The sequence below is a fragment of the Haliaeetus leucocephalus genome, unplaced genomic scaffold, assembly GCF_000737465.1.
Source record: "Haliaeetus leucocephalus isolate CR32 unplaced genomic scaffold, Haliaeetus_leucocephalus-4.0 Scaffold152, whole genome shotgun sequence".
NCBI classification, from domain to species: domain Eukaryota; kingdom Metazoa; phylum Chordata; class Aves; order Accipitriformes; family Accipitridae; genus Haliaeetus; species Haliaeetus leucocephalus.
The window spans coordinates 769059-793479 of NW_010972588.1; the positions used below are offsets into that span (position 1 = coordinate 769059).

The window sequence follows — 24421 nt, forward strand, 5'->3', positions numbered from 1 at the left end:
CCAGATCATTGATAAAGATATTAAACAGAACTGGCCCTAATACTGAGCCCTGGGAAACACCACTTGTGACCAGCCACCAACTGGATCTAACTCCATTCACCAGAGTAACCAGTGGTTACTGGTTTCAGTCTTCCAGGAGCTTCTTGGAGCTCCTGCAATGCCTGAGGAATCCAGCCTGCTAGATATGTAACCCACAGGAGAAAACATGGAGATCATTAAGACCACTGGGTTAGCAGAAAGCAGTACATACAGATAAAATCACAGAATTAAAAGCTGAAGTTTTAAAGGGGTAAATCTACACTTGGCTCCACTGCAACTGACATGACAGGGCCAAATATGACCTAAAATAACTTTAAAATTGGAAAAAAATAGAAGGTTCAGAAACTGATCTGTTACATACAGATATTTACATTCGCACTGTCACCCAAAATCTTTACAATTGTTTTTTTATATAATTCTATATATAAATACAGTGCAGTTTAATACCAAATCTGTGTTAATCTTGTCCACGAGTGACATGTCTATCCACTGATATATGAGGTGACTAGTAGTTGGCCCCAATAACTCATATGTGTAATCGTATTTCTATGTACAGAATTTGTCTGATGTCATGAATACCTGAAGCAGCACTGAGACTCCAGTGTAGTCAAAGAAATTCAGTCCACTGCAGTCTAATATCAAAACACGTCGCTCACTGTGACATGACTGCAACGACTCACCTACACATTTGATAAATGAAAAACTTTAATTAAAATGGAGAATAGTCAAGGAATGCATGTAAGAATAATGATAATTCAACGAAATAAGCCCAAACTATCACAATAAAAATTCTACTATTATTCTGGAGTATCAGTCAACCAAATGACACATTTTAGAAGCACAAATGAAGGACCTTCAGAGCAATGAGATGAAGTGATGACAGACAGAATGTATTATTAGTGAGATGTTTTAGACAGTGTCCTGGTTTGAACTGGAATAAAGTTAATTGTCTTCCTAGCAGCTGGTATAGTGCTGTGTTTCGGATTTAGGATGAGAATAATGTTAATAACACACTGATGTTTTAGTTGTTGCTAAGCAGTGTTTATATTAAGTCAAGGACTTTTCAGCTTCTCATACTGCCCTGCCAGAGGAGGCTGGGAGTGCACAAGAAACTGGGAGGGGACACAGAAAGGACAGCTGACCCAAATGAGCCAAAGGGGTATTCCATACCATATTACGTCATGCCCAGTATATAAACTGGGGGAGTTGGCTGGGGGACACTGCAGCTCGGGGATTTGCTGGGCATCAGTCAGCGGGTGGTGAGCAATTGTATTGTGCATCACTTGTTTTGTATATTATTATTATTACTATTATTATTATTTTCCCTTCCTTTTCTGTCCTATTATTTCAACCCACAAGTTTTACTGTTTTTTTTTTTTTTAATTCTCTCCCCAATCCCACTAGGGGTGGGTGGAGTGAGCAAGTGGCTGTGTGGTGCTTAGCTGCTGGCTGGGGTTAAACCATGACAGACAGAAATAGTATCTGAAGAATTAAAGAATTCCTTCTTCAGATTTGAATTTCTAAATGAGTCAGGATAATATCTTGGCTTGTTTGGAAGAGTTTACATGGGATACACAGAGAATATATCTCTCTTTTAAGTTCTGATACAACATTCATTTCTGTAGCACCTAAACACCTGCCTATGGCTTAACTAATATCCACCCACAAGGAAGAAAAATATGTAAAAAGTGGAGTGTTTCACTTTCCTAAGGTTTTACTCTGCTATTTTTTGTTTGGTTAATTTTTTATATACTATTGCATATTGATGCTGGAGAAAAGATGTTGGTAAGATTTGCGAAGGTCTTCTATTCATTCTTCAACCTCAGGCCATCTTGTGCTTAAATTAAGCATACTCTGTACTAAATGCATCCTGTACTAGCATCTAGATAAATGATTCCTGGCTTTCATAAAGTGAAAACTAGAAAATAACACACATCTTATTTACTTTACTCTGTGAACAAATGTTAGTTATCATAATGCACAAAACTAAAAAAAAAGTACAAAGGAAGGAATTCTGAATGTAAAGATAGGTTGAGCTAAATGGTTTTGACGGTGCTGAGGTAAATATTTTAAACTTTTGAGAGGACTTAGAATTTCCCCGTGGTATAGATTTATAATGGTGTTAATTCCTTTCTGACAGTAGTCTGAGAGCCAGAGCCTTTTGGACTTGCATCTCCAGAGATTTACTGTCTTTGTACTGTCCAACGTACATTAATAGATATATACTAAACAAAAATACAGAATTTTAAAGGAAACCTCCTGCCTGACATTACTATGATGGAAACCCAGAAAGGATTTACGAGATCTCCTAGGCTGCTCACTGTCATCATTTCTACACACCTCCTCTGCCTCCAAACCAAAAGAACTCAGTCTTTCTCCCTGTCACTTACTCCTGCTACCTTCCCACCCAGCTGGCATCCTGCATTGCAGTAGAGGCTGCCTGGTTCCTAAATGGAGGGGGTAGCTACAGACCCGCTCCCTCTCTGAACCAGTGGCAAGGGCAACAGCAGCTGTTTAATGTGGTGCTGATACAGACCAATGGCAAATCAGTTTTCCCCAGAGGGAGGAAGGAAACGTTTTGACAAAGATGTAAGTTGCCGTGCTTTCCAGGACGACTGCCGTAAGGATTAAGGTTTATATCCTCCTGCTCCCCTCCTTCCTGAAAATTTAAGCACCACATTTTGTTTTTCTTTTATAAGGATTTTTCTTTTTTCTCTCTGTTTTTTATTTTAAAGCCCCCATGAACAGTCACCATAGACTGGTTTGTACAAGGAACAACACAGCATTTAAGTCCTCAAGTCAGGACTTAAGCAATCAGAAAAGAGGTCTTGTGCTGTCTGTCATTTCTGTAACATGAGAAGCCAGTTCATCCAAAGAATACTGAAATATGTACTGGCAAGATCTTCTCACACATAGGGTGCTGTGGACTCTTTTAGTATTTTACCGCATAGCGCTGTATAGTCTTCAGTAGCCATTATCATTATGTTGCTATGTGTTACAGCAAAAGCACTCTGTCACCCCCAAGTAAACTAAACACTGTAGTATCATAAAAATGTCACGAGTCTAGTTAATAAATGTAAACATTCAGACAACAGCCTCCAAATCAGATTCTCTACTGTAGCCTTAATGCTTATAAGTGTTTAAAATAAACACAGTGTTTTAATTCCATCTACAATGAAGTCATCTGTATAAAGTATCTTCTGCAAAAGGTTGCTGCAGCTCTCCCATGGGAATGCATGTGCTGTGGTTTGATTTAAGTGTTATAAAATGTGGGAAGAGTGGAATTATCCAGCTTAATCCTTATTTGAAAACAAACCCTTAGGTTTTCTTCTTTATTCTATACTGTGTTGGTATACTGTACAATATTGGTGGCCATTGTGTCACTGATAATTCAATTGACATTTTCTGAGATTTTCACCTAAGTGGCTTTAAAGATCACAAAGATCTAACATGGCTCTAATCTTATTTTTACTTTTGCATACTAATATTCAAGTCCCACTGTAAATGCAAAAAACCCAAGACCAGAGATTAGCAAAACAGCCTTCTAGGCATTTGTCTGAAGACCAATCCAGACAGTAACGCAGGAAGTGGTTCCCCTTACTGCCTACCTGTCTCAGTAAGCACACAGTGGTTCCTGTGAAATATGCAGGGACTCCTGCAGAAAAGGTATTTTCATGGGTTCCCTGCTTTTGAAATCTTAAAAAGTCAGTCAAGAACAGAATAAAAATAGCACTCGCTAGGCCAAGTTTAACAGAGGTTAACACTGTTTAGCACTCATGCTTCATTGAATGTTTGGTCTAACTGAAAATATTAGTTTCCAGACAACTTGACTTCACCTAGAAATAAATAGAAAAGTGTTCAGCCATTTTGCACACTTACATCCACCTTGGTTTTTATATCATTTATAGATAATAAACTCACCATGACAACTTCCATTGGAAAATGAACAGAGCAATGTGTTCTGCTCACACTGAAATAAAACCAACAAACATTAACATACCAAGGAAAACTAGTCCAATGCATAGTAACCAGAGAAAATCAATGCAATACATAAGAATTCTGTTTCTCAATATCAAAGTTAACTCCTTCTCTCCAAAATCTTTTTCTATGTACAGCTTGGTGGATATATAGTATTTGCTGAGTATGTCTCTCAGTATTCTTCTAAAGTTATACCAAACTGATACTTTGCTTTTCTTTTTAGATGACTCAACCTCTGTCATGTTTGGATCCACTTGAAAGCATATTATAAACATGATGTTTTGGGGGAAGCAGGGGTTGGTTAAGAAGTGGTCAAAAGATGGGAAAGATGTTCTTGAAAAGATAAATTATAGTCACTGATTTCATAAGATTAACTTTTGATTAATTTTCTACTTGCTGCAATCTCATCTGCTACACTAATATTTTAGTGAGAACTTTTTTGACATGTAAATTTATTAAAGAATTACCTTTATCTGGAGAATTTTTTTATAATTATTTCAATATGAATGTTAAGTTCTCAGTAGAAACATGAATTAAAACCAGAAATAGAGCACAGAAAAAAAAATCCAAAGTGCAATTTTTTTTCACTCCCATTATGTGCTACAGAAAGACCTTTATTCCACAAAATAAAATTTATGCACGGTATTTCAGGCAGCTGTACTTTCAGGTACCTTACAGAAGAGACAAAGGATAAAATCTCCCTCCTAAGTAACTTTGAAATTAACTTATTAACTTTTACACTTATTAACTTTTACACTTATTAAGTTAACTCATAAATTAATTCCATGCAAATCCTAAGTAATTTCTCTCTGTTTGGGAGTTTGTTATCATATTAATCCAAATCAGTTAGTCTAGCAGGACCAAGGGAAAGAGGCAGCACAGTTTCTGAGCTGAATTTCTGAACAACGAGGGGAAGCCACTCATCCAAAGTAGGTACGAGTAGCACAGCTCTTTGGCAAGAGGCAGCAGAGGTGGAAGACACACATTGTTGAACACTGTCTTAACAACCCATCTAAGAAATGGCTGTGGTTGTCTCAGCCCAATTTGCTAAACTGGATGAAATTGCCTACAGTAAGCATTGTATGGTATTGGAATGACTTCACTGTAATGATAGAAAAATAATAAGATTTCTTTTTTCCCTTTTAGAGAGAGCTGTAGGAAGTTGCAGTAGTTATGTGCAGATAAACTCAAAAAATACTGAACTTATGGACATTTTCTCCAAAACTGAGTTATGTATAATTTGTACACTGTTTATTTTTCCAATACAATCAGTGCAGAAAATTAAAAAGAAACACTATCTTTGAGAAAAACTTTAGCCAATTTGTACCTTCTTCCTAATTCTCCTGGAATTATTTATAGTTAGAAACAGAAATGTCTATCTCTCATGGACTCATCTCCAGCAAAAAAAATCACATTTTATTCAAGTAGACTTGTAGCTACTCATTGTCTTTTTAAAATCACAACCTTATATTAGTTGAGGTTATGTAAGTTCTGCCAGAAATTTTGAAGAGTTTTGAATCAGTGCTTTAAGGTCTCTTACAGGATCGTATGCAGAAATAGTAGAGATATTCTTTTCAAGTAATAATATGAAAAGAATTCATATTGAATCTGATGAAGATAAGGATTAACTTTATTCTATCCTAAATTAATCATTTGCAATATTATCTTTTTATATCTGTTTCAGTATCTGATTGCATTCTCTAAGAAATGCAAGGAAAGCAATCATGATCTTCAACACTGTCACCGTGATTACTGAAGCATATAGCACATCCTACCTTGTTTACATCTTCACATGCCTGGCTGCTTGTGCTATCCTTTTGGATTATCTTTATCAGGTCAGCATGAAATTTTCTGGCATTCAGAAAGACTAACGGGTTGTTGACTGAAACTATCTTTACCTGTTTTAATGATTCCTGTGGAATGAAATAAACATTATGCTGAAAAGGTTATCTTGGGTTTGAAGACTAAAAACCAAACTAATTTCTTTAAAAATCCTGAAAATTCCTGTAAATCAACCTATTGAGAATGTGATTGAGAACCTGTGAGAAGGATTTAACAGATAACTGTCTTCATCAGTCTTCACACACAACTGAAGTAAAAAACGAAATATAAGTGACGTATAAGGAAAATGATCCTTAATTCAAGTTAGCATGAAAGAAAAATCATATTCATTACCATGCATTATACTAAGAAATATTACCTGGCAAATAGTAGTAGCACTGTTTCAGTAGTTAGGATCCCCAAACATAGGCAAGACAAGGTTTGCAGACAGGGAATATCTTTTATTAGACAAACACGTGTATTGGAAATAGTACACAAGGTTTTGGGGCAAACACTGCAGGTGGTTTGGGGAACGCTGAAAATATTCATCTCGATCATCTGAAGATGACTTTAATACAAGAGGTTATTTCTCCATGGAAGTACTTAGTGGATCCAGACCAAGCTTGAGTGATACATTTAAAACTCTGCCAGCACATATCTACAACCAACACAATAATCTCTACGAGTACCATCAGCCACCCCCAATCCCGTCCCTGCACTTCCTCGAATAAGTTTCAACCAGTTCACCAGGTACCTTCAATGAAACTGTGTAGCTCAAAAGATGTTACACAGCAGAACGATTTCTGAAGGACATCAGCTAAAGCTCAGAAATCTCCACGTACCAGTGGGGAACATTTCCCACAAAACAGGCACTATTATATAAGTATATTGGATATCAACAATCACAAGCTCAGCTGAAGTATTGGTTTTGTAGTTAGGTAGAATTAAGCCTCAGCAGACCATGAGGGCAGATCAACACATCTGATTCCAAGAAGTTCTCAAAAAGGATTTCAGTCCACAGAAGTGCTGTATGCAATAAAGTATCCTATTACTGAGTGCAAAAAGGGGTCTGGATACAGAAAATATCCATTTCCTACTGAAATAAAATACCTGATTTATGTGAGTATCAGCTCTCAAAAATTAATTACTTGTGACAATGGGTAACAGGAAGTAAAAACTAAGAATTCACAAGAGAATACAGGTTCAGAAAGCCTCTCTTCTTCCTAACAAAAGTCAGAGACATCTAACAAGGTCACGCTCAAACAAAAGTAAGCAGAGCTGACACAGACCATTTTTTAAGTAGTTCAAAAAAGCATGCGATTGCATTGAAGATATGCAGTTTTCCCAACAGCCTTCAAGCAAAACAGGAATGGAAATCTTCACCACAAACCACACAAACTACCTCCTTATTGTAGACTGTTATTCAGACTTCTGGGAACCAGACGATCTCTCAGACACCACCGCAGCAACCATCATACAGACCAAGGAAACATTTTAAACATCCAAAACTGAGGCAATGAACCCCAGACTATGTATAGGGACTTTGCACAATTTACCTATGAATATGATTGTGGTAAATATCACATCACCAACAAACCTTGGTCAGTCAAGTGGCAAAGCCTAACTGGCAATTAAAATGGCTAAGATTATACAAAAGAAAGTTCTAAAATAAGGGCAAAACAGGGGGCAATATGTGCTTGAATAGAGAATACTCCGACATCCCACAGATTCCCATAAAAACTATGCTACACTCAGCTTGGTTTGGAGACAAGTAAGTACTTTGGTACCACACCAGGACTGGCAAAGTGGAAGATGAAAATTAAGAAAAAAGGAAGACTAATGTGCAAAGATCAAAGCCTGTGATGATCAAAAAGCTAATAAGCTTCCAAAAATACAAGGTGGAAAACTTGAAAGGCTCAGATCGTAAGGCCAGATCAAGCAGATGTCAGACTTAGGTATAATCTTTTGTCCAGGATGGGCAAGGACAATTGTGCCAAATTTGGCTCAGTTATTCCTGGCTCTGGTTTGGTTCTAGCTCCTTTCTTAATAAGAACTGTTCTGAGAAAAATGGACTTCCTCTTTGTTGTGTCCTTGCTGAGAAAGAAAGGAAATTATCTCAGGTGTCCTATCCCCACTGTCACTTAGAAGGATACCAGCAATTGCCCCGTGCACTCTGTACAGCACTGTCTATGCTTGGGTAAGAGTTTAGTTCAGTGAACACCTATGATGCAATGTATTTCACATAAGCTTCTAAATAACCTCTTGATTTTTTCCATATTAAAGTGTCTTTTCTCCTATTGATGAAATAACCCCTATAAATCCACAGACCTTAATGGCAGGGTAGATCATTAAGCTTGCATATTTTCATGTTTAAAGGTCCTGTTGTTTATGTCTAAGCTGTTATTTACCAGGGGAACTTGGATCAGTCTAACATTCATACATTAAAAATTACCCTAAATGCCTGCTGCAAACCAGTGACTCTAAATTCAATTAAAGGCATTTTTCTAAAGCTTAAAAATATTTTCCTTCTTTGTTTTGTGTAATAAGCTCTTGAGCAATTTGCTTTCTTAACAAAGTGTTATTTTCCCCACTGTCTGCAGACACTAGTTTGTTATTACTTGGTTAACGGCGTTAATCTTAATGATTAAGGAAAAAAAGCAGGGGAGCAGTTTGCTTAAAAAAACAGACGCATAAGGATTTGTACAAAATATTTTATGAACTGATACAGAAAGAAGCAGGCAAACCAAATTTTGGTTACCCATCTCTGACAAAGTTACTCTAAAATTTTTCTTAAGAATGAAATGTGATATAATAATTGACAGCTGGGCCAGCCTCAACAGCAGTGTTTTTAATTCACATTTCAGAGTCCTCCCTATTCTCATGTACCTTTCACATTCCAGCATTGTTCAGCATGCCAAAACAGTAAACGCCCCTGCGCCAAGTCCAGATTTTGAGCCCAAGATAGCTCTGATGGAAAACATTTGCCAGAAAAAAATAAATTCTTTAGAGGAGAGCTTCTTAATGGTGAGGTAATAACTGCTGAGCATGGTGCTTACTGATACATAAGACCCTTCATAAGCATTAGGAAAGGAAAGAGGACATAGTAGAAACTGCCACAGCGGAGAAGGCAGGACGTGCTCATGAGGGGACTCAGTGCTGAAAGGACACGTGGTCCTACCTTCTCGGCTGCTGACCTACCATTTCATCTCGGAGGAGGGAGTTCACCTCTCTGGGTCATTTCCCTTCTTTTCTCACCATAGACCTGACCACAAGCAACTTCATGATAATTGCAGTGAAAATAACTGAAAGAATTAAAATCTCTGACTAGTGGGTTTAAGTTTGTAAGAAGCCAAATTTCAAAAGCACAGTCTTTGGGAGAGATTCTTCCATCCATTTTTCACGTGAGTTAGTCTGTGACAACTTCATGCTGCTGTCCCTCTTTCCCCAGCCTCACTCGGTGTCCTCTGGGACAGTCCGATCCCAAGGGGCTGGTGGAAGAAAAGGGGTCAGAAAAGAGATTGTGGATGATAAGAATATCAAAGAACTTTCAGGAAATGAGGAAATCTGATAAGAATATAGAGACAGCTCTTGTCTGCGCAGATGGCCCTTGCTGCCAGGAAGTTTCCTTAGACTTAGGAAATTTTTACAAAGAGCAATTCCTAACTTAAAAGTAACAAATAAACTAAGATAGACAGATCTAAGAGGACTTGCCTAACTTCACTTTGCAGACCAGCAGCAGAACCAGGAAAATATTCCAATTTCTGAGGCCCAGACTAGTTTTGTATTTACTACGTCATACTGGCTTTAGATTTCAAGTGGTTATATCGTAAAAATGTTTCATTGATTCACTGATTACAATCTGGTAACCAACTAGAGAAAACAAACAAAACTGAATTAGTGGAACAAACACACAGACACACATAAAAGATAACTTACACAATTATGTTCTGTTTTGTATTTATATTCCACTTCTTTCACATTTTTCAAATTCAGTGTCTTTGCTCTGTAATCAATACACAGAGAAAATCTGTAAGGCAAATCATTAGTAGTCTTGAACAGAAACAGGAAGACACACCCCCCAAAACTACAGCATAGAAATTTAAAGTGGTGACGATGCAATCCGTATGTATTTTCATGCATATAGAGCTTATTTTTTGTGATAATGATCTAGTTAAAGAGTAAAAAGCACATTTTAAAATTATATCACTTTGAAAATATGAATAATGGAAATTTTTGGTAAATAAAAATCTTAATTTTAAATTTCATTACTGTTTTGTAGCTGGCCAAAGACTATTCTCAAGTCAAGGTAGCTAATATATAAGCTACAGCTTAAGAAGTACAAAGGTTTAATTAATACTTTTTACCTGCAAAATTATATTGTAAGGAAAGGAAAAAAAATAGCTATGGGTCATAAAAACTAAGGATGTTTTATTTGTTATTAAAATCAGCACATCTTTGTATGATGAAGCAGAACACCGCACTGTAGCTATCAAAGTGGGGGACTTCACTGGGAAAGAGAAAGTTGGCTTGAAAAGGCAGCTCAGTGTAGGACCTTCTGCTTCAATACATCATTTGCAGGAACACATTTAACTGCAAAACAAGACGACTATGAAGTTAGCTATCATCTGAGCTCTGTGCCTAAAGCTAGGCAATGGAAATAATCCCAGAATACAAACATCGAATAGATGCGTCAATGTGCAAGGAGTATTTGCAGGTACTGGGGTTGGCTAAATGAGGCTTGCAAAAGTCAGCTGTTCTCTCCTGTTTGCATAAATCGGGCTGTATCTGCTGCTGGTTTTAATACATTCTGATACATAACATGTACCACGTCCAATACTCTGGCATCTGAACAGAAACTTCACAATAAATCATCTATGGTATTTTTCTTGCTTCACTTTTGCTGACGCTTTTGCCCACAACTGGATGGCTTACTACATGTTCTCTTGCTAACCTCATCTGTGCAGTACAGATTTTAAGGCTATTAGCTTGTTCAGTGTCTTTAGGTTGAATAGACTATCATGTGCAACCTGACTGAAGACCACAGAAATCACTGGGAAGAGTCTTATTTACTTTAATTAGTGCAGGTTCAGACTGAGGTCTCTGTTGGATCAGAAAACAGAGGATCATGCTCTTTTGTGTCAGATATCCCTCCCTTTCTGCTGTTGAGAACCTCAGACATCCAGGCACAGGGTGCAAACAACAGGAAAACTTGCCTTTCCTTTACCAGAATTTAAAGAAATTTTAGATCGCTGAATAGCAGAAGGCTACCAAAAAGGTACTGATTGATTCAAGTAGAAACCATCTTCCATAATTTGTAATTGCCTTTCAGTTTTGAGCTATCTTCACGCTGGTTCTGCAACTTATTGTATGAGAACAGAGCTATGCACAAATGGTTAACACCACTAACTTTAACACACATTAAATTGACCTGCCTATATTGTGCTTAATTCCAGTGGGATTCAGTGTTCATGCAAACAACTGCCTGCAAGCAGCAAGTCATTTCCAGGAATGGCGAGCTATGCATTAGTTTTGTAGCACAAAATGATCGTGAACCTCAGCTGATATTTTCCTTTACTCATGATCCAAAGTAGCAACTGTAATATATATAAAAGAATATATGAATTTGTGTCTGCTGTAGTTTCTTTGTCCTGGCTTTTCTGATTCATACATAGAATTTATACCTTTCATGAGACATTAGAATAGTTGTGCAGTTATGTTTAATATATATTAGCAGTGCAAATGTCAACTATCAACTCCTGTGCAACATGGTATCTAGGAGTTTATAAAGGTGCTTAGTTACTAAGGCTTGTCAGTCATACCTTCTCCTTAAGGAACAAATAAATATCTAATGGAAAAAAATTATACTCTTGATCTTTCTGTTGATCTTATGCTAACTCCACCTAATGAGTCATACAGATGTCTAATACTAAGAGAAATTACAAAATAATGCCATAGTATGGAATGTTTTAGAGATCCTTAGCCTACAGTAAATGCACAGGTGTGACTTTTCCTTTTAAATTGTCTTATCTTGTAATTTTCTGCAACTAAAAATCTGAAGTTTCATTGTTAAATTTAGTATCCTGTATATCTATCCTGACTGTGAAGCAATATGCCAGAAAGAGGACATAACGATGTGCTGCTAGAACATTTCAATAAATTGTTTCTCACCTGGGAAAGCGGAAAATCACAATTACTATAGTGCAGACAACGCCGTACAACAGTCCCACGTTAGCAGCAAAGCATATTGTAAACACATAGGTACTAACCCATATGCTCTTTAAGGAGGGAAACAGAAAGAGGTGATTAGTTTTAATTTTTGTAACAATGTGCATTTTATGAATCAGAAATAAAGATTTTTAAAACTAAGTTTCTCAGAGGTGAACATTTGGATCTTTGAACTGGCAAATATTGAAGACTGAATTAACAATTTAAAAAATGGCTCCCCACGGGAGAACACATATGACATGGCACTACTCATCCCAATGCTCACGGAGGTTCCTTTCAGTTACTTGAAACAGCATATGTAGTTGCGCTAAACACATAGTTCAGAATGAACTCAGTTGTTTTGTAAAACCTGTATTTTATTTTTCACATTGCAAGTTTTTGTCACCTTCATTGCACACATTTAAAATCCTCCTTTCCTTTTACACAGTGAGGTACCTTAAAGGTCACATACAGAGAGTTCTCCCACTAATTCTGTAAGTGGGAATTATAATTTGCAAAGAGGTTAATTAAAAGTGGCATTTATCAGAGTATAGCTGACTAAACTAACTCTATAACAAATAAAAATTATTGGGGAATGAATTGCTTCACAGGGAAATGGTGAGATTTCAGATTACTTCCCCATCTTTCAATATTTGATTAATAAAACTTTGGATTCATTTTAAATGCAATTTAAAAAAATACAAAGAAGCATATCTGAAACAAAAGTCACTCTGAAAAGGCATTTAAAATATTTTAAAAAATATTTTAACATTTCAGATTTTTTCTTAATTATTTTCTAAACAGAAATGATCCCTTATATTTCCATTCTACAATTATGTATGTGGCTGAGAGATACCCAGATTTTACAATTAAAAGGACAAAAGTACAAATTATTTGATTTCTTATACCAACTTAATGTCAGCACATATTTCTTTCCTTGAAGGAGTCTTAGCAAAGACTGCCACCTAATCTTTAAATCAAAAGTGTTAAAGAAGAATGGAAAGTCTTTTCACTCCTCTGGATATACTGATCTCCACAGGTGCCTGTTTCAACAATTACATTTCTTCTTGTTAATGTTTGCAGAGGAACAGATCACATTACAATGGCAAAATCAGTGTTAAAATTATCCTTTCTGATGCTTTCACTTAGGTCAGGAAAGCCAGAGACAATAGGATACTTTCACAGGAATTTTGCTTGAGTAGATTTCAGAACTATTATTTTATGAATTAAAAAATGTAAGTCATACCGTACTAATTTGTGCTTCACAGAGGGCGGAGTGTTACGTGACTCCACTGAGAAAACTTTTCCTCCCCCATCTTCAAAATTCTAAACTACTGCAAAAGGTTTTACAGTCTCTTCAACAGCACAGCTGCTAGATAAAGAGGTAGTTCATTCTTTCAAACAGTGCTCAGTCTCCAGCTATAATTTAAAATGATATCTTATACAAATTGTGTATATATTTGCAAAGAATACCTCTATGAGCAACAAACATTGAGTTCTGATTAATCAGTAAGAAAGTAACTAAGATTAACAAATCCAATATGTATTTATAAAGGAGCTCGCTGGACATGAAAGGGCTAACAGAAGTACTACAAACCTGAAATTCAGGCAGGATCAAGAATTAGCCCATCCTGATGACGCTGAACCCTTGACAACACCTGAGATCAAGCAATCCACTTCAGCTGCAGACCTGAACCTCATCACATCTAACTAAATCACTACTGCAAGACCTGCAAAATTCTTCTGTCTCAGAAGAAAACAGAAAACATGAAAACCCAATACAAAGTCTCCATAGAAAGAGTCAAAGCCAAAAATGTTTAAGTACTGCTGAGTACTGAGAAAACTAGTTGAGTGCCTGTTTAGCAGCCTAGTATCTTACATCTTAACTGTAACCAGAGACTGCCATTGTTGTAGAGGATGAGCCAAAACAATCATATTCTCATTTGTCAATCACCCATTCCGTGCTTTGTATTGGCCTGGAGTCAGTACTTTTTTAGGTAGGGTAGCATCAATCTTGTAGAAAGAAGTTATGTTGATCTGATAGACATTTTTTTAATTCATGGGCTGTTGCAAGTTTCAACAAAGAAGTCATAAAAATATCAAAGGTTTCTTTGGCAACTTACTTCAAGATGGTTATTATATATCCAGGACAGATAGAATCTAATCATTTTTCAGACCTTAGCAATAATATGTTATAGGCACGTGTTATTCTCAAAAGTCAAAATAAAATCCACCTTCAAAGTATGCTTGTACTATATTAATTTTAAAAAAAATCTAACGAGGGAGAAAAGAAACAAGCAGAAGATATGGATTTAAGTTGAATCCTGCATATATCAGAAAGTGTCAGAAGCACTGAGAGGTACAGGGACTGTGTATATATAGCAGCTGCCTCCAAAACTCTGTGGACAGTGTGTTTCCATCTAGACCTTTTCATTTCATAGGGTCTACACATCCACCATTGAGGGGAGTCTGAAGTGGGAACTTGGTAAGAAAAAAAGCATATAAATAGGAGAAGTGGGAGAATATTCTCTGAGCCAAGGTTAAACAATGCAATACTACGGTACTGTGATACTAAATGTTTCTGTACCACTTTGAAATCAGATTATAAACTTCCCTTTTCATTGCCAACTGAGAAGATGATCAGATATTGCCTGAATGGGTAGGGTTCATTTCACTTGGCATTAACTATCTACAGCACAGATGTCTACAGCTGGGTGAGCTGTCCAGATTCCCACCATAATCAGTGGAGGTTTGGTTATCAGAGTGAGGGGAATTTAGGACGCAGTTCGTCTAACTCCTGCCCGATTATGCTGGTGCCTACTTGAGCAAGACATGAATCATACCCTGACATGACTTGACTGACTAGCTCTGTACTGTCTATAACATGAGGCTGTGTTGACTTGCTCAAATAGAGGCCCATGCTGCGGTTACCAGCACATAGCCAAAAGAATAATCCTATTAAAGTCCTGTTCATTCAGGGAGTGCCTTGGCAGGGAAGATGCTGGAGGTCCTGGAGGAGGCTCTGGCTCCAAGGAGGCTGAGTAGCATGCCCATGCTCCCACATCCTTCTGCAGACAAATGATTGATGTGTGCATACATCCTCAGGGCACCCTTCATCAAAGCTTACAATTCAAGTGCTGAAGTGAAGACCACCACAGCCATAGAGCAGGAACTGCTTAATAGTAAAGTGGTATGGTAGCTCTTTAATATAATTTTTCACAAGCATTCCACACACAATTGTTGAGATGGTATTTGTTTGCAAACTGCCTTAGCGACAAGTGGACTGATATAAATATTATTCTTTAAAAAGGATTTATATGGCAATCATACCTTTAATGGATTAATCATTTGTAAAGTCTTTCCCACCCCACTGAGACTAACTACAGCAAAAGTACTATAACTCAGGGTAGCATATTCACTAATGCAGGAAAGGTAGAAAATCTCCCTAGGACATCATAAGCTAGAAGCATTCATGTAAAATTATTATCATAGAAAAGATGGCTTCCTACTCTGTGCAAAATTGTTTATATAGCAAAGCCCTCAGAGCTCTCTGAGCCCTCTCGTGAATCAGGGCCCCTGTGTGATGAACACCTGAACAAATCTAAAAGGCCATCTCCCTCCTGAGGACAATATGTTAAAAAGTTCTAAAAATACATGAAATTGCACCAGTGAGCTCCACAATTCCATGGAAGATCCTCCTTGGACCCCCTCCTCCAAACTATTTTGCCAAATAGATTGACAAGGTGGTGGATCCGTGTCTCAGAAACTCACACTGGCAAGATCTTGGAGGATACTTGTCGAAAATGAGGCCTTCCTTGTTGGTTCTACTTTAATTGCTGAATTAGTATCATTCTTTACACCCTTACATATTAATATCTGTGCATACACTTACAATTCATACATCCATAACTGCCTTTCACATCATGACACCATGCAGGAAATGTGTAATTTTTACCATAAGTTGTTGCCATTCTTTCTGCTTTACAAGTCAGGCATACATCTTATCTTTGTCTCAGCTGTGGCCATTTCCTGGCCAAGTCATTTGTACAATTTTTTAACTTTTTTTTCTCTTTAAATGCCATAGTATTTCTCTGTTGAATACCCCAAATCCCTGTTATATAATTAACTCATGAAAATAATCCTTATTCTATCCTCATTTTTCATGTAGAGCGTCACCTTCTGAAATACTTTTCCCCATCTTTGGTCACTTTCAAGTCCAACTGTTAACAGCAAAAAGAACAATTTCCTTCAGCAGTCCATTACCAGGCAGTAGTCTTTGCCTAGCTTAAATGGCTGCAGCTTATCTGGGATGCTCAGTCTTAAAAACGTGAGCTAACAAGAAATGCATTGGCCTTTTTATTGATACTATCAAAGTGCACTGTCAAGCTGGAGAATAAAAAAAGCAAGTTAGTCAAGAAGTAGGCCTGCGTAAGAAATTAAGCTTGCAGGAAGGACATGGAAATCAACTTTTTATCTAAGGATCTGAGAAGTAAGATACATTTACAGACAAATTCCAGATCAACATCCTGGTAGTTCCCCAAAAAGAGGTAAAAATTCAAAATAAATTGTTCTCAGGTTAATGTACAAAACACAGATAACACAGGAATCAACACCTTGGAAGAAATTGAAAGATGAAGACAGCAGAGGGAGGACAAATACTGTTATGCATAGTTATATATATAACACATGTAGTAGAATAGAGCAATTATTGATCTGAAATTGTTGAAGTCATCCAAGAAGGTGTAGGGACTGACAGAAGACCTCAACTGAAGCAAGAGACCTTTGAAGTTCATATGAACACTGTGAATGGCAGGAAAGGGCTCTCTGGAGTAAGGGCAGTGGGGTTCTAGCTGGAAAGAAATTGAATGTGATTTGAGAGGCAGGATGTAAAAAAAGCACATTACTGAGGGTTGATAAAAAACAAGTTGAAAGAAAACCAAAACAAATATATGCAATAATATTCAGCTGATAATATTTGGTATTAGTTACTTAGGTCTGTCAGCGTAGCTGCTCCTTTGAATCCAGCTGTTCCTGAACATTAAATTTGCAAGAAAAAGCAATGCATGGCTGTAAGGAGAGATTTCGTAGAATCACAGAATATCCTGAGATGGAATGGACCCATGGGGATCATTGAGTCCAACTCCTAAGCTGTACCTTTCAAGCTATACCTTTTACATTTAAAAAGATTGTGTTTTATAGAGAACAAATCAACAAATAAATATTACTCAACCTGTTTGTGTTCAATGAGAAGCTTAAAGAAGTGTGAAGGAACAAGGTAACAAACACCATAATATTCCGTTTCCATGCACTATCATTTGCCAGCCCTATAAGCATAACAAACCTGACTTCTGTGCTACATGACACACACCCTTCGAAGAATCAGTTCCAGAAAGGACAGCTGCTAATTGTTTCCAAATGTTTTGTTAGAGTTTCTATCTTCAAAACACTTTGGATAACCTGGGTAATGGAACTGATACATTTCCAATGCGCTGTCAATTGCTGGGGTGAATCTCTTCAGGCCAAAATCAACACTAGTGTAGTTACTCAAATCACTGGGCTTGGTGGGGCTCCTCAGACCAGGCAGCAATGTAAGATCAACATTTACAGCCTTGCTTTAGATTATGCTATTTAAAGCAAGATGATTTACCCTGTCAGGCTAAGGAATAATGGTATACTCTCTACAACCTCTCTCAGAAATAATGGCAGATGTCAGAGATGTAATAACTAACTACTCACCCATCCTTTTCTGCCAAAACCACAAAAGCAAAAAAATCAATCAGGCTAGTCTATCTGTGAAGACCCATCAAGTCTAGTGAGATTACAGAATACCCTGCTGGAAAACTTAACTACTTATTATCTCAATGCACTGATAGAGAAGCTATATCTCTCTCCCATAACTACCAATTTTCTCAAGTCCACTGTCCCCAAAATAATTCTCGATCCACATCATCCACCATTTGTGTCACTGGCAATATCGGTCAAGCTGAAGACAAAATGCAGTACAAGTGGTAGAACATATTTTCAGAATTTTGCTACTTGAGGAACATAAGATTTCATGAAAGATAGAGCTTTTCTTCTGAATGACATGAAAAAAATAACTTTAATCTTCTGTGACGAAATGTGAAAAATCTCACATAGCCAAACTTGATGCTGTTTACTCAGTTCTGCTTTCCATACTGAAATCCAGTACTCCATTAAAAACAATGTTTTATTCAGTCTAGACTTACCATTACTGCTGTAGAATACTAAATCACTGGATGAGTTCAACAAAGTCTAATATTACCTCCAGTAACCTATATCTGCCACCACAGAGAAGGAGGATATGGCCGAAACACCTTACAGCAGAAGTTCCAAAAGCTTTATGGGGTGTCAGTATGTATTTATGTAAGTGGTTAGAGGTTTTAATTCCACTAATTGGCCAATACATTCAAAAACTCCCTCAGAAGAGAAACGTAGGAGTCTTCCTAAACATGGACTCATTTTTAATATTTGCTAGGAATTCTGTGCAAATGTATGTCAGACTATTCAGACTTTGCATTAAACTAGATTTTCATGCTATGTCTCTTTACATCTGTCTGCTTTTTCTGAGAGTTAAGGCAATTTACCTATAGCACCCTAGGACATGTATCTTTCTGCATCTGTAGTGTTTCCCATTCTGTTTGTCCTGTACGGTCATTCCATATCCCCAGAGGACAAAGATACCAGAATCTCTTCAATAATACTACAATCGCAAAAGCATGCTAACCAGCTAGAGAAGGCATACAAAATTAGACACACATCTGCTCAGATTAACCTGATCTGTCTGTATACACATCTTTAGCAATAAATTAGGTTTGATTCTTCATCATTTGCTAAAATTCTGTTTTTTAATACAATTGACTTTACAGATGCTGTTATTCGGAGATAGAAGATAAGCCAATAGTATACAAAAACCCTAATAATAATGGCTTGCACTTACCTCTTCTAGGGTCTCAGAACTATTAATGTTTATTTAGCAGGTATTTGTTAAAGGGTCTCAGGAAAACCTCCTTAGATTAAGTTTCACTTACCCAGTCAATTTTATCCACATTCCAGTATTTTTTTAAGTCACGGAACTGCATTAGCATTCCCTTCAAGCCCACAACAATAATGCTTGCTAGCACGCACTGCAAAGAAATAAGAAACAAAAACTATTTGCAGAATTGGTAGTGAAAACAAATGCTCTTTCTTCAATTTAGCAGTCAATATTATAATTAAATTATCAAAAAAACTAAAGTTAGTGTTTCAAAAATGGGATAAGCACCGGTGTCCTTGTGACACAAATGTAACAGTATCAGACCCTTTTTTTTTCCTGAACACAATTGACAGGCCACCTAATTGTGAGAAAAATGACAGAAACTTCAGGACTTCCCAAGACTCTCCATGCATCACCAGGTGAACTGCACTCTGCCATAGTCTGGGGAGACTCAAAAGCAAATCAGCACTCAACTTCTACATAGTGAAGAATTTTAGTTCTTCTTCTTCACCATTTAAGAAGGCCTCTAGAGGAAAAAAATCCATTAACTTTGAGGCAAACAAAATAATTTATTGCTCTCCAAATCGGGAAGGGGAGAAGATGGATGAAGAAATCATCTGGAGCCGAAAAGGATGGAGTACAAAGTGATGGACTTGCAGTGCATAGGTAGGGGGGACTGAAAAAGTATAGTAAAAGGAAATAAAATATCAAGAAAGCAACATACGAAAAGTTTTTTTTAAAATATGGAAAAAACAAGCCTACAGGCAACCAGTCAAAATTTACATATAATCCATATAAAAAATGAAGGGAGGAAAGCAGTATAGTAAAAAAAAGGACATATTGTGCACTCCTCTTCAAATGTCCCTACTTTGCATGGTTAAAATTAGCTATAAAAGGATCTGTGTTTGAAAAGTGAGAACCTTCATGTGACACTATGTAAACAATAGCACAAAGTAAATTTAAAACACAGTTGTGTTAAAATTTCATGTACAAACATGGCAGAATTATGGATAATTTTGGAGCTGTATTTTGCATCTTTGACATGCCTCTAGTTAAAATTAACTATTAATATGTAATACCAAAACCTAGATACAGTTTATGTGAAAACACACCACATTGCTTTACCAAGTCTTAGTGTAGAAGATGTATTCCATGACAGAGATATAAGAATACCTCATAATCCTTCTGTAATTAAGCTTAGATCACTATCTACAATCATTCTTGTCAAATTTATTTGAAAAGCAAAGTCATACATCATATGCATAACTGGAGAAAAATTGTGGATCTTCATTAATTTCTACCACACTTTGTCAATTTGCAAATCCACAGCAATCTGGATGTATATTTTTCATAAACTATGTGCCAAAAGTAAGTAGAAGAGAAATGCTTTCTTATATACTTATGTGATAGCCTATATAAGCAACTATATATGTGTAAAATCTGTGTGTATTGTGTTGTCACGTCTGTATTTTATGATTTTGAGACTTGCTGTGCCCTTACTGCTCTCTCTAGTTGAAATTAAATAGAGCTGCTTTAGAAGTAGTACTGTCTTTCCCTGAAATAAATTAAGTCATTAGAAGATGTTTAACATCGTAATCTTTAAAAAAGAATATAAGTACCGTACCATAGGCAGCCAGTACAGCATAGGTCCAATTGCATAGATCACCACAAGAATTAATACACAAGAGATAAGGCAAGCCACCTAAAACAATAAATAAGAAAAGCAGATCATTCAGTCTAATAAAAAAATACATTAAAATGTGTGAAAGGGACTAATTACTAAATATTGTAAATAAAGCCAAGAATGAGATGTTGAAGATGTTAGCTATTAATGTATCTATGGATTGCAGATGCATATAATTTCAGTTTTAATCTCTGGTGATTACCTTCAGCCAACTACAGTGAAAACATTGTAAGAGATCTTAACATCTGTGCTTGACCCTGCTGACAGCACACAGACATGGACCACAACATCACTTACACACTTGGTTATTAAATAGAGCGTGTGTGTGCAATATCTCATCCCAGAAGTTTCACAGCACCCACTGTCATTCTGTAACATATTCATAGCCATGCACCCTATGTTGCACTAAATAACAGATCTGTCATAGCACTCAGCAAAAATTACATATGGAGAACTGTGTTGTCATTTTTGCACAAGAGAAGATTTCTAACTTCTTTTACTGGGATCAACACTAAAAGGAAACTATTGTGTTGAGTCAGAAACCTCCAATGATTTCACATTACTATCAGTGGACTCAACTTTAGAAAATGTAGGAACAATTTTTTTTAATATAGTAAATATTATAATTAATGCAGGTGACATGAATCCAGACAAATATATGGTCTAAGAATTATATGTTTCTTCACAGTATTATATGGTATTAATCTGATGGAAAACTACAGTAAAATTGCAGTCTCCTACTCCACTCTGACTGCTCACAAAGTAGAGTACTTCTGGTCTCATTAAGATACAGTCCAGATTCACAGAAGGTTTTTGATGATAAGTAGACAGATGCTCACTTTATTTTTATATTGATAATATGTTTCTTTACTAAAATAATTAGGTTTCATTTTAAGAGACAAGTTGTTAAAAACAAAACCAGACAAGTTGTTAAAACACTAGAAAATTAAAGCCATGGTGTACTTAAAAATACCATCAAGAAGGATAGACAGAGTGTTTACAGAAAAAGGGACACAAAATCTGCTGGTAAAGTCACAAGGAACTTTTCCCTCTTTCCGCCTTCCCAAAAAGCAAAAAAAAAAAAAAAAAAGTGTTGATTCTATTTGAAGGATACAGTCCCTCACTTCTGTTTTCTCCCAGGAAAGATATCACTGAAGAATAAATGACATCACTGAATCCCAGGTGTAGCCATTGGGAGAAAAAAGGGCTGCTCTGAGCCCCTGAAAGGCTGTTTGCATTTCTTTCATGACGTACGCCAAAGTAAACTGACTTCTCTCTGTAGTCAAAGCAACCCCTCACTCTTCTTTTTGCCTGTGATCTGACCAACATTTATTAGTGATGTTCTTCTCATCTGTTTGTCCTGCCCAGACAGCTCCAAAAGTAGAAGATTAAGTGGGTGTGCTGCTTTCCAAAGAGAAGGCAGGAAAGACAATTTTATGTTTATTAAAGTACACTCATAGTGCTAACACATGGCCACACTAACTTTTGGATGCAGGCTCTGCTACACTGTGAAACCAACGGATAAAACCAAGAAGATACTTGTTATTTTTACCATGTATTTCCTACCTTGAAATCTAACTATGGTGGTTTCTTTTTCCATTTCATACATTGAATAACCTTCTATCAGGGCCTTTGCCTACATGTACCAGAGTCAAAGTGCTTAGATACCCTACATGCCTGCAGGTTATATATAGGTCTTCAGGTATAGGTCTTCAGGTTACATTAAAGCTTCCTTGGAAAAGCCATGATGCAGTATGACTGCAAATTGTACAATCAATACGTGAACAGGTAACAGAAGAGGATGTCTGTGAGGATGAGGGCACATGGTATGACATTGAATCCAACTCAAAGATTTGAAATAGCTAACAGCAAAGTGGTAGCTAAAATATTTGCATAAAAATGCTTTTAAAAATTATTATTGGATGAATTATTCATTATGATTAATTGAGTTCAGAATACTGTGTAGGCTAATTAGCAAGTAGTTAACATGTAAAGTTTTGAAATACAACGCTGAATCATTTCTTAGTATCGTGGTATCTGCATGACAAATAATTGCAGGACATGGTCAAGAAGAAACACTACCTATAGACTGTGCTTAGCTTTGTCAGTTGTACCTCATTACGTTTTTCCTTGCAATTTACGTCCTTCACACAGGCGAGAGCAAAGGTTACAAAAAGGCAATAGCAACAAACTCCAAAGGACACAACATTTATATGGCAGGATGCCACTGATGGACTTCGTCAGTGAGGATGTTTCAGGGGAAGGAGGGAGAGGCAGTGCTGAGGGGGCTGCCCCAGGGGTGTCCCAGCTGCGGCATCACACGCCAAGGTCACAGATGAGCCGTTTCCTACCTCTCTTGTTCACGAGCACAATTCGGACAAGTAACAGCCTCGCTGGATCACAACTAGCATTTTCATCAATTGCAGTTCCCTCTTTTCTGAGCTACTGCGGTAAGAACTTGTGGGTTTAGTTTCCAACAGTAGAAAATAGCCCCAAAAATCCTCAAAAATCTGAGTGCCATCTCTGTGGGCTGTGTCTACAGAGCGACAGGACAAGTACACCATGTCACAAGGCAGAAGTTGGGAGGTTACCTGGGTTTTTTTAGCAAGTGTCTCTTAAGGTTACTTTCATTTTATTTTGAAAATCAGATAGAAGCACTAAATTAAATCCGATTTTTTTCTAAAACTTCAGTTTAGCCTGCACCACTAAATCCATTAAACACCATTAGAGGGCACTTTTGTTACAGTACTGACAAATTCACATAAAACTGAAAGGGTTTGTATGTCGTTTCCCACAGTCTGAAAACACAACTCATAACCTCCTTACTGCCACAGACTTTAGCGTTTATAATGAATGAAACAGGTAACAATTAGTAAGTGGAACCTTTAGCTTTTCTAGTAAGACAGTTGCTGATCAGATGCAATTCCATGCAGATTGGAAAAATGGTAGGGCAGAGTCATTTCCCAGGATAGAGGAAAAGGAAGAATAGGGGAATGCAATGGATAAATCAGTAGAAGTTCCAGTGAGCAGTATCATAGCCTTAATTCTCCTACGTACTTCACTTTAACCCATTACCTGTGTTTTGGCTCCTGTACTGTATAAAAGTGCCGTCCGTCCCATTGCTGCAGCGCTTGGTATGCAAAAGAAAAATGAAGGAATCACGTTGCTGAGGCCATGAGCCAAAAATTCCTGCAAAGTTGTTAAATAGAATATGTTGTTTTCCTATTGTTCTGTCATTTCAATGCTTCTTGCCAACAAAGGAGTCCCCTATGTAAATATTAGCAATGACAAAGGATGGCCATATTTTTAAGGGAAAAAAAATCACGTATGTACATGACAAAAGATCTCCCAACATAATGTATCTTCTCACAACTCAGAACTAATTTGAATGATAGAGCTCCTGAACCAGATTCATCAAAAACAGAAGGCGCATTTTGTTCACAGAATAAATGGTATTGCTAAGTTTTGAAGATGAAGTTCAGCCAAAATATTTACATCTTGATCCACATCTGCTTTTTAACAGGCCAGAGTCTCAAGCAGTGGGATCTGGACAGTGTCCAGGTTGTTTCTGGCTTATGACTTTCCTGGAAAAAGACAGCCACCAATTTTTTGTCTTTTAGAGGCATGCTTTAGTGAAAGTGAAGTACGGTAGCCATACTCTCTGCATGCCATCTTTCATGACAAATATATTTGGTGTTTAT

The 24421-nt window shown here is 37.0% G+C and overlaps 1 protein-coding gene across 1 annotated transcript in view; it reads right to left on the minus strand.

Annotated features, from left to right (window-relative positions):
• Positions 1-24421, minus strand: part of SLC26A7 (solute carrier family 26 (anion exchanger), member 7) — a 68961-nt gene that overhangs the window by 4669 nt on the left and 39871 nt on the right. Inside the window, exons 8-15 of the mRNA XM_010561998.1 lie at positions 23796-23909; positions 20661-20738; positions 19092-19187; positions 12007-12113; positions 9775-9841; positions 5793-5930; positions 3961-4009; positions 619-719 (exon numbers count right to left, since the gene is read on the minus strand). Of these exons, the coding sequence (XP_010560300.1) occupies positions 619-719; positions 3961-4009; positions 5793-5930; positions 9775-9841; positions 12007-12113; positions 19092-19187; positions 20661-20738; positions 23796-23909 (750 nt within the window). The remainder of the gene's footprint in view (positions 1-618; positions 720-3960; positions 4010-5792; positions 5931-9774; positions 9842-12006; positions 12114-19091; positions 19188-20660; positions 20739-23795; positions 23910-24421) is intronic.